The sequence below is a fragment of the Melanaphis sacchari genome, unplaced genomic scaffold (genome assembly GCF_002803265.2).
Source record: "Melanaphis sacchari strain LSU unplaced genomic scaffold, SCAv2.0 Contig48_pilon_pilon, whole genome shotgun sequence".
Lineage (NCBI taxonomy): Eukaryota > Metazoa > Arthropoda > Insecta > Hemiptera > Aphididae > Melanaphis > Melanaphis sacchari.
Genome location: NW_020271327.1, coordinates 3378378 through 3395344, shown reverse-complemented (window position 1 = coordinate 3395344; position 16967 = coordinate 3378378). Strand labels below are relative to the sequence as shown.

General features: G+C 25.3%; 1 protein-coding gene across 1 annotated transcript; it reads left to right on the top strand.

The window, feature by feature from the left end:
* The first annotated feature begins 2695 nt into the window (after positions 1-2695).
* Positions 2696-15452, top strand: LOC112598433 (uridine phosphorylase 2). Its single transcript, XM_025344896.1, has 7 exons — positions 2696-3146; positions 8608-8734; positions 10146-10307; positions 10485-10670; positions 10786-10924; positions 14017-14210; positions 15012-15452. Exons 1-7 carry the CDS (start codon positions 3118-3120, stop codon positions 15192-15194), a joined length of 1020 nt encoding a protein of 339 aa, XP_025200681.1. The 5' UTR covers positions 2696-3117; the 3' UTR covers positions 15195-15452.
* Positions 15453-16967: the final 1515 nt, after the last annotated feature.

Here is a 16967-nt window from a genome sequence, read left to right as displayed (position 1 = left end):
ATCGATAAGAATAAGATCAAAGCATTATTATAATATTATAATAATTATATTTATATATGTTTGTTTTCTTTAAATTTATATGTATTTTGTTATTAGACATTTGATTTTGAAAGAACACAAAATTAGAATTTAACGTTCAATATAAATTATTGAGTGAATTTTTGATATTTAATCTATAATAATATTATTCTAAGTAATTTAAATAAATATTAAAATGTATGTAATGTAAAATTTGTTTTATTTTTTAAATATTTGTTTATTTGTTGTCAAATGTTAATTAATTTTTATTAAATATTTAAATCATAACATTAAAAATTAAATAACTATTCAATGTTGGACAAAGTTTTAATTTAAAATATTTAAATTCCAATCCAAAGTTAAACATTGATACAATCATTATGATTAACAAATTCTGTGTGGAGCTATTAAAAGTAGGTACCTATAATACATTTGATATTTTAATCCTTAGTCAAACTATGATAAGCACAAATATCTGAAATATCACATAAATTAGTATTTGTATTAAAGGCTGGGTTTTTTTGACATTTGTACTTCAAAGGAACATATTACTGTTTCAGATATTTACCATCATTGACATATTCCTTTTCGCCGTTGAAAAAAAATTACGTTTACGTCATTGTGATGAAATTTAAGCTAGCATGTATAGTAAATCCGGATATCGCCTATAAACTAGGGAGTGGCATGCTAAGGCAATTATTTGCAAAAATCTATAACAAGACCACGTGCTGCGTTTAACGTGTTTTGTCTTCCAATCTGGGCAACATCTACGTAGAGAGATGTACTGCATTTAATATTACGACCATCCCGAAAATAATAAATGAAACGTATCGTAAAATCTAAATGGCTTTGCTTAGAACACCATAAGCCGTCCGTCGAAACGACTTCAACTATGACCACCACTATAATGAAGCTATACAACATATAACTATAATATAATACATATGAACGGTAAAAAGATCATTACGAAAATCTGTATTACATCAATTATCGTGCAATAGTTACCATGGCATTTAATCAATGCCACTGCGTTGCTTTCCCGTTATCAAATTCGCTGCAGGATTTAATAAAATAATGACCATGCGAGTTCTCTTCGTATATAAACATACGCCTGGGGAACATAATTTATAGTACTTACTGTAATACTTAGTGTGAACTAGTATACTATTATACATTTATACAAGTATAGTCAATATAGAAAATATGTGTATAGTGCGTATAAAGTGTGCACTGTGCATGTGTAGCACACAATATGAATATGGATCTAATGTGTGACTATTTAATTGATTGAATAATCTTTTTTTTTGATTTGTCTGTAAAATATAATAATAACGAAAAAAATGTAGAAATTCACAAACTGTAGTACTCGTAAACACGATTCATGTACATTATTGTTATTATAATAACCACACTCTTCGACGGCGTGCGGCAGTAGTGTTTTAATTCATAGTGCACACAGAGTGCGTGCGTATACACTATAAACATTACATCGGTTATAAGACGGCCGACGCGCATAAGTCTGTGATTAATGAATACATAACTAGCGAAAATAAATTTTTTTTAATAAAAACTTTATTTTCTCGTTGTATATTTTTATTGTCACGATCGAGAAAACGATGAAATCACACACTCAGTGGTGGGTATTTTATGTATATTACAGAATGATTCATCAGCCATGCTCACCCCCGATATTCCATTAATTCCAATTACGAATGTTTTCGCACTTTGATTTTTGGAATTTTCGAGTTTACTTATGACCAATTCTTTGACTTTCTAATTAGATATTTAATGCCATTCAAGAAGCGTCTTTTTGTGAGAATTTTTTTTTTCAAATGAAAACGGCTTTTTTTCGTGTACTATCATTTTTAATTTTATTTGTTGTGTACGCCAATGATTTTTTTTTAAATGTTGATAAATATAAATAAAAATGTATTGAGTAGTTTCTGAATAATTAACAATAGCTTTATAGAGGTACTAAAGATAATGCTCATGATAATAAATCCAATTAGTTTAAAAATCATATGTAGGCAATTATAATTTTTAAATATTTAATTAATAATTAATTATTAGCATTTTTAATTTTGTATAAACTGCTTAAATATTAATTAAGTATTAAATAAAATATTACATTAGTTTTAAAACCTGATGTAAGCCCATTAAAAGGAATGTGAATTATTATCTTTGATACATAACGTTTAATAATTCAGAAACTATTGAGTTAAAACTTCAAATAGGATTATTTGACATTTACAAAAAAAAAAAAAAAAAAAGAGACCATTCAATTATAGCTTACCGTAAAAAAAAAGGATACAAATTACAAAACATTATTCGATCAATGGTATAAGAATACGAGTAAATGCGTGAGAATATTACGATTTTTAGAAGCGTCGAAAAAAAAAATTCCAAGTATCATAATTTTAATAAATGCGTTTTGAAACGATATAAGTGTGGGGGGGGGGTGTGCTCGGCGAATCACCCTGTATGCACGAATGTGTGTGTATATATATATGTATATAATATAGTACTGCGATCGCATCGATCGGCGGCGTTTTACGGCGACGACGTTGGCCGCCGAGCTGGCGAACAACGATGGGCATGCGCCTCGATCGGATAATGTACACACACACACCCACACACATACACACACTCACTAACGCCTCAACGCCGCGCGTCCAGTGTTCGTTGGAATAGTGAGCACCGCAAGCGCGTGCAACTGTTGATATATATATATATATATATATATATATTTATATATTTATATTTATATATATATATATATTGTCAAGTATATCGGTTCGGGCGAATTTATTTTTTTTTTTTGTTCCGCCGCCGCCGCCGTGCAGTGGGAGCTCTGAGTCCTTTCAGTATTCGCGTCCACTCGTCCCCCGAAGGAAATTATTATTGTAGTGTAACCGGTGGCGCATATTGGTTCTTACGCGTCGTCACACAGTGTTGTCGCCGAGAAGAAATCCCTCACAGCTCCGCTACCGCAAAACGATTAAATATAATTAATAGATATACACACATATTACAATAATATTACAGTCTATTGAATATTAAAGTCTTACACCGTCGCCAGCGCCGAACCGAAGATTCACAATGTCTTTCTTTCAGGAGGAGAACGACGAGTAAGTGTAATCGTACAATTCAGTAGATCCAAGATAATAATAGTGTTTTAACGAAATTTAAACCATACGTAGAAAACATAAATTTTAATATCATGTATTATGCATCGTCTCTGATAGCAACGCGAATAAAACGTATCCGAACGTGTTAGTTCGCATTCGTATATTTTTAATGTTTATGTTACATATTGTATAATAGTAATATTATACCTTTAATATAGTTGTTTACCTTGCTGATGGAGTTTTATACTTATGTATTTCATACTCGGCATAATAATAAATAATAATATTATCATAAAGCGATTCGTTCCGAAATATTATGTATACATCTACCTACCTACTCATAACTGTCATAACCGTTTCAAGTGTATCGTGACTGTATTAATATTTAATGACAAAATAAAAAAGAACGATACGACTGCATTATTGTACACCTATACATAAATATACATGTTTATCATATATATTTTTTTTAATTAAATAATATATTAATGTTCGGTTCACATAATATTTTACTATAATGTATTATAAAACATTACCTGCACTAGCAAAAAACATTTTTACGATTTTACTATTCTCGGAAATATTAATATGCTAACAGCAGGTACCTACCTATAATACAATATATATATAATAATATTCTAATATATTTAGTTATATGGTGTAGTTTATTGTTTAAAAACCAATATAATATGAGAAAAAAATAATATATTTATTTGAATATTGTGTTTGGTGTAATGTAAAATTATTGAAATAAATATTAAATTATTTTCAAAATTGAAAATCACATAGAAATATGTAATTTAAAATACTATAAAAAATATTTTTGTAAAATGTGTATTTAATATAAATTTTACATATTCCCGTATTAAAATTATTCAAGAAAAAAATGATTTTAAAACCCGATAAAAGATAAATATTTTTTTTCAACTTTAAAAATATGAATCCTTAAAACTAAAAAAAGAATTTATTTATTTTTAAAAGACTTTTAATAAACTTTTACACAAAAAATATAAGATGTTCTTAACCTTTGATGTCTGCAAACAACATAGAAACAAACAACAAAATAATTCAACAACAAAGAGTAAAAATCAATAGTGTGAAAGTTTCTGAGTTTTTAACTAAAAAAATAATAAGTCAAATTTTCACTCAAGAAGATATTTACTACCAAGCGCTGTGATAATTAATTTCTTTAATTTTAATTTCAAATTTAAAATGCAATATTTAAATAACATTGATAAACATTTGAAATTAGAGTAAAATTATATATTAAAATAAATTGATTAGTCGTTAATTTAAGTACATTATAGTTTTTTATGCAAACATTGTGAGACAATCAAATAATATATCTTGCATTTATGTTTATGGAAAACGTTGTGGTAGACAGTATTATTATAATCTTGCGTTGTGTAGTATACTAGTATATAAAGTATAAATATTTACTATAACATAAACACAGTAATTTATTGGTTGGTAACAATAATTTAATAATAATATGTATAATAAGCAAATTTAGGTATATAAGTATGTTTTGTAAAAATTTATCTGTACTCATTCAATTTTATCATGAAAGTGACCCTTGTAATTTTAAAGATTTTAATTAGCATCTATGTTGTTTTTATATAATATTATATTTTATCAAACATTATAAACTCGCTCGATTAATCAATGAAAAGAAATCATGATGTTTAAAAAATGAATGTGCGATCACGATAAGTCAGATTATCAATTAGTTTTATTATTATAATCTATATAGTATACTATAAGGTTATTAATTATGAATGGGGCTAAGGCTTAAAAAACATTTATTGTTTGGGTGATGCAAAAATAACAGAAAGGTCATAGCTCATAGATGTGTAACACTATGTACGAGTCCAATGCTCAAATTGTAGAGTGGTGTGGGGGGCAGAGTTTCTCTCTAATTTTTTTTTCATATTTTGAGAGCACTCCTTCTATTTTTTTTGAAATAGAACGGTGAGACAGAACGATTTATTTTGTCAAAATAATATTAAAATTTTGTAATTTTTATCTCGTAAAGTTGTACCTACTACCTACCTATTCAGTGAGATATTAAAATTCAATTTTAAAATTTTTTTCATGATAAATGATAATTGATAACGTGATCAAAAGTACTGACTAAGATATGGTAGGTATAATATTTTAGTTTATGGTCAAAAGTCTTTTATCTATTTATCATTAATATAAAATTTATGATTAATTAACTTTGATAATCGGTTAATTCAAAATAATCACGTGATATTATAAATAAACAATAATCATATCACATAATATCTCGATTAATATTTTTTCAGAATTTTCTGTTTAAAGACAAATAAACTTACATTTTAATGTATTAGATCAAAACAATTGACCTGACAATTGTAATATTTAATACGGCGATGGTATGTCGTCAGGCGATTAGTAAAAACATTTCAAGTTAATGAAAAGTCAATAATGTGTGGCTTTCGAGAATTTAAAGATACTAAAAATAAATTTTCATTACAAAATCTAAACTTTCTGTTGACTGTAATAAAGACAATAAAATTGTTATATCATCAAGTGGGCGTGAACATGCTCTTAGTTATATGAAAAATTTAATGATTATCAATAGAAATACATTAAGTTCTATTCAAATTCTTCCCCTAGTGTTAATAAATTGTATTGGACATCCAGTTAAACATTTTTAAATTAGAATCGTATATATTGTTTTGGATACGCAAAGGAAAGATATCCGCTGAAAATTTTTTTCTTGTTTATTAAAGAAATAACTTTTTGGGGCATTGAAAATTTTAAATTACTCCGATAAGTGATATTTTATATGCATTGAAACTATTAGGATACAAATTACAATTGTTATAGCAAATGAATTATTTTTAATTTTCTGTATTCATATTGCAAAGAAAATTGGATAACAGTGATATTGACAATAAACTTGCTGCCGTCAAATCTTTATTAAATTAACAAAAACATTTCAATATACAAGTTATGTGATATGAATATTAAATAACAATTATCGTTATATTTTATGAATATTAAGTGTGTCTACGTGATTGTGTAGATAATAAATATAACTGTATAAAAACACTCAGAACTATATAATATAATCTACAGACTATTTTAAAGTATACTTAAGTATCAAATTTATTATTTAAAAAATTAAAAACAATGTTCAGTATATTCGAAATTTTTTTCTATGCACAGATATAGAAATTTTTTTGACAAAACCTATTTGAGTTCTTGAGTTTAATATTCAAGAGAAAACGTCATTATTTTTATTTTGCTTTATTCAATGTGCAAGAATAATTATACAAAAGAAATATGAAATACTTATTTCTATTTTGTTGTTATTGTATATGCTTGTTGATTATATTTTATATTAAAATCTATACACCATTCCAACTTTGCAGTGTACTATTTTTAAATAGAATGATTCAAAAATTTAGTATAATACTGTAATATGTACGTTGTAATTTAGAGCTGTTATTCTCTCAAAATCTTAAAACTCTTAATGCATTATCGTAATTTATAGTTACATAAAATGAACTAATAATACTGTGCGTTTTTATTAAAAACTAACAACACGTTGACTGAAGGTTATTGAAATATATTTCTATGACTTCAGTAATAATATATGAACGCGTCAACTGTTCTTTTGTCAACACTCATAGGAGCAAATAGTTACAGTCGTTTGTTTGATAGTAGTTTTTAAGACATATCTACTTGTATTTATTTATAATATACCTACTAAATTAAACAAGAATTAAATAATAATATAATATAATATTATGCTTCTTTTTATGCATTGCGTATACTTGTATGATTGTTATTGTAATACAATATTTATCCAATAAATTCCAGACAATATAATAGACAATATAAATGCTCGCTTAAACTCTTAACTTTAAGCGTTTTATCTTTTATATATTATATTAGTAAGTACGAGTAGTAGGTAAATCGTAGTTACAAATAATATAAATTAACGCACACGTAAACGCGTAATGTAAGTCCTCGTTTAACGTTGAAGTTAAATTCCTATAAAAAACGATGTTAACCGAAAAAAAATGTTAATGAAAACATTTTTTACATACACTTTTTTAATTGCGCGATGTAATTATTTGAATTCAATTATATATTATGCTAAAAATTAACGAACAATTATAATCAAATACACGTACTTATTTACAATTTATTTTTTAAAAAATGTAAAACGATTACGGGTTATATACTACATAAAATAAATAAAAATAGTAGCTAAGTATGGTAGGTATGTCTACAAAAACGTTAACAGTATTATCTGAAAAAGGTCGACGAAATTAAATTACTTATTGTATCGACTTATACGAAATTTAGATACATATAACAAAAATTTGATGAACACATATATTACAAACGACGTTATACTGAAACCGTTGCAGTATTAAACGAAACACAAGGACTTAAACTTCTACGACGTAATAGTTATACAACACTAAATTGAGGCGACGTTAAACGAGGACTTACTGTATACATCTTTTATCTAAAACCATGTGTCTGTATCGACATAATAGGTACCTATGAGGCATGAGCTATGATTTAATAAGTAGTAGTCGTCATGGGTGTACGAGATATTATCTTTATCGTCGAAACATTTTTAAACAATTTTTGTAGATGCGCTCGATTTTAATCGTTCATTTATGAAATGCATTTTATCTTTTTATTTTTATTTTAGCGATGGTGAATTTAATGTATGAATATTCTTTATTAATACACGGGAATTGTATAGATTACATTACTACAGCAATCTTATGAATATTATATCATAGTGATCGCGGTAATAAATTCCCAATTTGACTAGATGTTAAAATGCATAACACCAGTATATTCTTACACAATAATATTGATTACAAAATAATGAGAGTACATATAAGAGGTATTATATTATGTGTAAATGTATAGTATACTTATGTTTATTTCGATCGAAGAAAATTGAGTTAATAAAATAAAATATATATTCCAGTGAAAGTTGAACTACATCACTTTAATATATTATGGTAATAAATATAATGTAAAATAATGTATGATGGTTATAGTCTGTAAAGTATGTATATTCAAAAGTTATATACTTAAATTGACTTTCACTTTTCCGAGCTTTCTATCTTATTCCATCAAACTAATAATAAAATATTACGCAATAATTATTATAATTTTATTATATTATGTAAATATAATCTGGTATATTGATATCATATCATTTTAAAATAATACCATTGATACCCCCTATTATAATAATACAATTTATGGTATAAAAATATTCAAAATAAAAAGAACATAAAATATGCGTAAGAATATTATGACTTAGAGGCATTTGAAAGTAATTATTTTTCATTTTTTAAGCATATCTACGTGTTTAAATTTTATTAATTACTATAAAGACTAATCAAAATATAATAATGTAAAGTTTGTCTTAATTTTGTTTTTATTACAGGTATGAAGACGTGAGCACTGTTATGGTTCGAAACTCTCATCTAGATCTCATGGATCAAGATATTTTATATCATTTGGCTCTAGGAAGTGGTTCGCATGATCTAAGAGCCATGTTCGGTGATGTTAAGGTATAGTTATGAATAATTACATTAATGTTATTTTATTGTGTGCAACTATAAAATTGAAATCACAATTTATTGAAATGTATATCTATTCAATAATTATTTAGTTTGAGCAATACAACGTTTAAACTTTAATGTAAATAACAATTTGTAAAAAAAATAAAAAGATAAAAAGGAGAAAAGGGTAACAAACTTGCTATTTAATAGGTGTAGTATAAGTTGAGTGTACCTCATTGAAAAATCACTATAATGTATGAATTAAATTTGTAATCAATAATTAATGACTATACGCACGAAAAACAATTTTAAGCGAAGATAATATTCAGTTAGTCTATATGACTAAGTGTATTTCATAGTATATTTATATTTTAGTAATTTATTTTAATATTAAAATTGTATTAATAAAACAGCAGGTTGAACTATTTTTTGCCAAAAACATAGCATTTATTATATTATTAATATTGAATAATCATAATTAACTTTTGAGTTAAACCAAACTTGTAGAACAGTGTGAATAAGGTTTGTGGTATAGATAGGAAATAGCATAGAATTAATCTAAAAATGTTTTAAAAATAAAACCATTTATATTTTATTTCTAACTATGTAAAGTATCAATTAAATTCACTTTTTTACCAAGAAGAATATTGAAGTTGAAAATCTAAGCATTTTTACTGCTCCAACAACATACCAAAAACAAAAACAAAAAACACATTCCATTGTAAAATCAATACGTTTATCGCTCTGCTTAGAATTTAAAACATGATATTATATTATAATAGTTATAGAAATTAAATTAAATAATAATTTTTTCAACTATCTATAAATATTTTTAATTAATTTCAAAATTGAGTAATATTTCATAAATTTTCTGATACATTCAAAATATTCCTGATAGAGATTTAATTAAATAAAACCATAAGTATTATTCTCTATATCACTTAATCCCATGACCTCTGGTGAAATTATATTTTTTAATTAAGTCTATACCTTAAGGCGAAATTACTAATTATGATCTCAAATAAACATATTATTATGTATAAAACAGTTAGATATTTTACTAACATAAGATAATCACAATTCCTAATCATCTGGAATTAGTTTCTATAAGTATTAAATACGTACATTATTATAGATACCTAATTAGGAATATCAGAGTTATGTTATTGGTAAATTTATTATCCTAGTTTAGACGATAGCGTCGATGTCGGTAATTAAAATTTTTATAGTAATAATAATATAAACGAAGCCAACAAAAATAAATTTATACAAGTAATATATACACAAAAAAAGACCTTACAAGTTATAATACTAATGAGCATGAAATAATTGATTATTGATTTTATTTTATAACATATAAATGTATATAATCGTTATTTGCTTATATCAGAATAAAGAATCTGAATTATTTTTTATGTAGTTTGTGTGTATGGGTGGAACGCCAAAACGCATGGAACAATTCGCTTATAGATTAATGGAAGAAATATCATACAAAATACCTACAGGTACCACGTTACAGGACATCAGTCGATATTCGTACAGATATTCAATGTACAAAGTAGGCCCCGTTTTGTGTATAAGCGTAAGTACAATATTATTATTATTAAAATTTTAGTAAATCATTAATTATTATAAATAAAACCGAATGATTACCATGTGTTTAATATTTTCGTTTCGTTGTTACCATCCGCGGAAACCAAATTATTTCCCAGTTTTGCGTTGTTAAAACATATTTTTTTTATTCGATTTTTATTTTTAGCATGGAATGGGCATGCCTTCAGTGGGAATCCTTTTACATGAGATCATTAAACTGATGTTCCACGCCAAAGTTGTAGATCCTGTTTTCTTTAGGATAGGTACAAGTGGTGGTATTGGGCTGGAAGGTGGGACTGTGATCATTTCCGACGAAGCCGTGGATGGAACTCTCCAACCACATTTGGAATTAGTAAGTGTATTACATTTGATATTTTTACGTATAAATATATAATATTGGTTGAATTGTATATCGAGTACTTTTCATACTTTTGTAATTAATTATTTGAAAAATATTACCTATGCAGCAAATTTTGGGAAAAACTGTGAAAAGAAGTTCAGTCCTTGATAAGAAACTGCAGTGGGAGTTAAAATCACTAGCAGAACCGGATGACCCGTATCCAACAGTGATCGGCAAGACTGTATGCACCAGTGATTTCTATGAAGGTATATATACTATAAATCATAAATATAAATTATTATTATAATATACTTCTGCAATGTGCTTTGGATATAAAGACTTAATTGTTATCGCGTTATTCAGTTATCTGGAAAGAAATATGTCTAGACACCCAGGAATCCTATTATTATGAAAAGCCATTAATTATATCAATAACATCTCCATGAAAATATTATATGACCGTACTGGATTAGGTTAAGTAATAATATTATATCAGCTATAGCCTTTAATTGTTGAGTTAATATATGTATCTAACATATTTACAAAATTGATATCATATTATAAAAATATGTGTTTTTTGAAAACTGTGAAATATTTCCTCTAGTCTAATTTGTAAGTCAATTTTTTTTTACGATGATATTATACTCGTATATATATATATATTTAATAATAACATAAAAAATATAATAAACATTATAACTTAAACAATCATTAATCTCTATAAAATATTTTTAAAACTGTCTGCGAATTGCATATTTGTTTTTAGTTTTTACAAAATAATAATGAATACAACTATTAACCTAAATGGTGTGAAATCGAGAAAAATTGAATTTCTGGTTATTAGGTTCGATTTTAAAATTGCTATATTTTATTTTACTTATAAATCAGGATAAAATTTTTTCCTATACTTTTATGGAAAAAATCTTCTACAGTTCTCTGTGATCAATCACCTGTTTTACTATAATTTTTTTCGTACCTGAAATACTTTCATGGCTACATGTGCACAAATATACAATGAACAGCTGTCTTCGTTTCTATAACTCACGTTTAGGTATAAAGTAAAAACTAATTGAATGTTATTAATTGGGATGAATAACTGACAAAAAAGTTTATTCACAAACTGTTAACATACATTATTTAGTAATTATTGAAGTTAAATTCTGGAACAGTTGGCCACCCTTTATTGGTACATTGAGAATCACTAATTGGTGTAGTCATGGACAACAGTTAATACCAAAGTGTATATTATTATGATTTAACGATTGTTGATGTTGTAATTTTGCATTTTAAATATTTTAAATTCTGAATGGGATGAAAAATGTATTAATTTTACAATACTTTGTGTTTTAGATTGTGAGGGGAGCAATGAATGTATTGATTTTAAAACGATGTATATTTTTTTTGTGTGTGAAAATACTTTTTATAGCAGAAAAAATTAATTCTTCAATATTAAACTGCAATATCTTTTCTTATAGAAAAGTGAATGTAGTTAGTACTTTTTTGGTGGGGCGAGATAATGAATTATCTAAATTAAAGGAAAACGAGAATTATATTATTTATACACAAAATACATGAATATATTCACATAAAAGTAAATAATAATAATAAATGATAGTAAATTTATGCTATCTTAATAATTAAGCAGTATATAACATATTTTTTTGGTAACCTTGGTTACTAACAATTTGGAATTTCTTCGCTCAGAATCGTTTTTATCGTAAATAGTTATTGAATTCAAATAAAATACATCTCAGTAACCTACTCCATGATGGATAATGCACACTTGACACTTATAATACTGTACAACAGAGCAGTTACCTACTCAAGGGTTTTTTTTTTTATATATACAAGTATTGTGCTAAGTGTTATTATTTTTTTTAACTCGACAAATTGTGAAATGAAAAATAAATAATAATTGTTCAAGATTTTATGAATATGATAAAATGAGCTGTTAACTTGTGTAACTAATAGGTTATATTGGTTGGCAAAAAAAATCTAGGTCAATTTAAAAAAAATATGAACTTGCTAAACTTTTAAAAGCAACGAGATTGAATTTTTTTTTAATTTAGTCGTTAAAAATGAGGCTAAAAAGCAAATTAATTATAATAGCTCTAAAATAAATATGTTTTAAAATAAATAATAAGTATTTTTATATTATGATAAAAATTTCAAAAATATTAAATTTTATTACTTGTTCAAGGCATATTTTAGCACTTTAGAATAACTACATATACATGCACATTGCACATTTAAAAAAAATTAATAAAATATATAATTCTCTACCCTAACAATAATAATTTAATGGTATCATTCATACATTTATAAATTGATTTAATTTTACATCATTTAAAAACGAAAATGATAAATGTATACTTAATTTTTAAATTTCCATCAAAAAATTGAGCATATTTTATAGAAAAAATAATGTTAAACTAAGTTATATTTAAACATAAAGAAAGTCATAAAAAATTAACGCTCTATAAGTCTTATCTTTGCCTAAGTTAAGGCTTGTTGGTTGAATACTATTTTGAAATATGGTTAACCATTGTATAAATAAAAAAACTAAAAAAAATAAAAATTAAATACCAATTTAAAAAAAGTCTTGTATTATTTCTTATAGAATTAAATATATTTTTGCTTAAATAATTTTTATTCTTCTTAGTTTAATACTTTGTTTGATCACGCACCTGAAATGTTTATTTTTTATTGAATATTCACGTTTTTCATATCTCATTTTAGGTAGTTATTATTTAAAATAATAAAATAAGCTGGTTTTCATTCATAAAACTTGTTGAGTTAAATTCATTAGAAATTTAATGAGAATTAAGTTGAGCTTTTTAGTGTTCAAGACAGTATTTTTTTAATACTAAAAAATCCAAATGATTGTAAACAATATACAAGGTGCTTTATAAAACCATGTAGCCCTGTAGTAGAATCGTTCCAATGAAAATCTATAATATTTAGCAATTTATAAAAAAAAAAAAATGATAAATAATTTGATTTTGTTATAATTCATAAATATATAATTTTAATTTTTCGTTTAAACATTAAAAATTAAATAAATTAAGAAAAGAATGAATTCTTTTCATGTTGGTTTTTATACGTACAATAATCATGATGGGTTTTTGAACTCATCTTAACTTCTCAGTAATCTTATAGAAATTTTAAGTATTGAAATATCATGAAAATATTTTAACAACTTAACAATATTGCGGTAATTTAATAATAGTATTTTAATTTAATAAAAACATAAAATACAAGAAGTCGTAAAATGTTTTACAATTAAAGTATTTTTTGTATAATATTACGTTTGTCAGTGAAAACAGTAAGTAAATTAATATTAATTATATTTTTGTAGGCCAAGGACGTATGGACGGAGCATTTTGCGACTTCACAGAAGAAGAAAAAATGGAATATTTAGAAAAATTGAAATTTAATGGTGTGAGGAATATCGAGATGGAATCTTTAGCTTTCGCAGCGCTCACGCACCATGCAGGAATTAAAGCAGCCGTAGTTTGTGTCACTCTGTTGGATCGGTTAAAGGGAGATCAGGTAAAATTTTATTAAAATGTTAATGGTTTTCGTTTAAATGAATAGTCCTTATAAAGTTAAATTTCCGGTGCAGATCTAAAAATGTTTAACTGTTTTATAATTTTATTTGAAATATCAAATAATAATAGGATTAGAATACCTAATTAATATTTTTCCAATCATTTATTGAATGCATATAAATTATGATGTACAATATAATATATAACTATATTATTATGCAGTATGTTTTTTAAATGTATAATATATACATATATATTACCTATGAGAAATAATTAAGTTTTTGAATACTTTATTAACTTAAATGTATTCGATGTTTTTAAAAATAATAGAGTATTTAAAGATCAAATAATTATTTAATTTAATTTAATTTTTTTTTTTGTGTAGCAGTTAAATAATTGATAAATATTTATTTTAGTGAATAATAATATTTATGATCACATTAAAAGTAGGTAAATACAGATAAACAAATTAGAACGGTTAAACACGATAAATGACAAGGGATTACTGAATCCCCTAAATCCATACCTGCTACACACACACATACATAAATAATAATTAAATACCTATACAAGTATATAGGCTTTTAATACATATTATGTATTATATATACACTATGCGTCATGTACACTCATAATTAATATTCTGTGATTTTCCTCACCTCCTATACGTATAATCATCATTCTTTTTGGCTAACATGAATAAATTTAAAAATTCCTTCTCTTCCCTTGATATTAGCTTTCGTCCTTATTTTGTACTATTATATTGTTATTGCCACTTTCGAAATTTATTTTATATTTACAGATCCATTACCCCAAAGAGGTGTTGGACGAATGGCAGCAAAGACCGCAGAAATTGGTATGCCGTTATATAAAGAAATATCTTTCAAAACGTGGTTTGATTTTGAACAATCACTGTGGATCGGTGAACGTCAAGAGCCCGAGGAGGTTTAAGCTTGTCCAACAAGAATCCGAAAGTTATGACTAAATCAAACGATTCAATACAATACACTTACGAACGTGCGCCTCAGCACGATACGCGTCTAAATAATGTAATATACTATAACTGTTGATGATTAAATACTACCTATCTATACACGATAGTATACGTATTTATATGATTTAGGTACGCGGATTCGTGTTGAACAATGCTATTTTATTCCAACTATTTCTTCTTTTTAAAAACTTTTTCATACTTATTATTATTATACTCTATCTTTATATCATACACTTATATATATTAAATATACCTAATCTATCATTAATTATCATATATTCTACGATATATACCCCACTCTTAAAATATTTTTTAACGTTTTTTATATTAATTAAATGTGTATTAAGTATAACTTTTCTGTAATAAAAAACTTAGTATATTAGCAATATTTTAACTAGTAGAAAACTAAAATACTCACTTATATACAATTTACATATTATTTCATATAAACTGGTTTTACTCAGATATATAAAATCTACTTTTTTATTGACTATACAGACCTATTACTTATTGTTAATTATAGTCGTACAATTGTACTTGAACATCACGTATTTACAAAATATTCCATCTTTTCTTAGTAAAAATAGTTTACGCGTTTCATTATAAAAACTGCTTTTTGAACAACGTGTATTGTTTATAAAGCCTTTAACTATGTTATTATTGCTCAAAATTTATTTGCAAGTAATTCTAAACACCAATAAGTTGGCAGCTAATAATGATACAAATACAAATTACAATTAATACCTTATGTTATATAATAAATTTACTCAGTTTAAAATTTTAAACTATAAACAATAATATTGATATATTTTAGCAAATTTAGGTAAAAAAAAAAAATAATTTTAGGAAGTTAACCAATGGTACTGTTAAATGTACCTATTATTGTTATACAATTATAGTTTAGCTAAATAAATGTTTTTAATTAGGTACTGATTTTGCAGATCATAATATCTTATTGGACATTTTTTCAATTTATACTATTTATTATAATACAAAATGATCTTCTTGTATTAATAAAAGGTGATTGTTAATTATTGTATTTTAAAGTTCAGTATAGCCTTATAAGATCATGTTAATTATTTTTCCTGTATATTTTATGTAATTACAAAAACCAAGAGAACTGTATATTATATAAAACGCACAGTAAATTTTTGACTCAATGTAAAATTGTTTATAATTTAATATAACTATTTATATAAGTGTAACATATTCAACTATAATAACTATAATTAGATTGTAATCGTCAATTGTACATGTTATTTAGTTAGATCATTTATAAATCAACGATTTAGACTAGATTAATTTAATTACTATATCTATAAAAATATAAAAAAAAAAAAAATGTAAATCAACAACCATTACAAATAATATCATACCTATTGTTTACATTTTATAATTAAATATAAACGAGTTTGATAAAAAAATATACGACAAATATAAGCGCTATAATATCTGAATATCGGTTTATCTGTTTCCGGGTGTACTGAAAATCCTAGCTTAATGATAGCATTAATCATCGCAAATGTTGATGACAAACAGTTGGATGCAAATCTGTCTTAATAATAATTTTTGTGGTAAAAAGGTTTTTCTTGAGTCGGTGGGAGGGTGGTGAGACTTTTCTAAAATAATTTTGCTCGTTCGACCACACTGTCTCCTGTAAGACGACAAAGATGTCCAAAGTTTTGTACTAGACTACTAGAGCCAACGTCTTTGTCAACGCTCGATGTTGACAACATCAATCAATAGAAGTTCCTTGAACAAGAT

Coding starts and splice junctions, on each gene's coding strand:
- LOC112598433 (XM_025344896.1), top strand. CDS start 3,118: ATGTCTTTCTTTCAGGAGGAGAACGACGA. Junction 8,735..10,145: donor CCATGTTCGGTGATGTTAAG/GTATAGTTATGA, acceptor TTTTTTATGTAG/TTTGTGTGTATGGGTGGAAC. Junction 10,671..10,785: donor TCCAACCACATTTGGAATTA/GTAAGTGTATTA, acceptor TTACCTATGCAG/CAAATTTTGGGAAAAACTGT.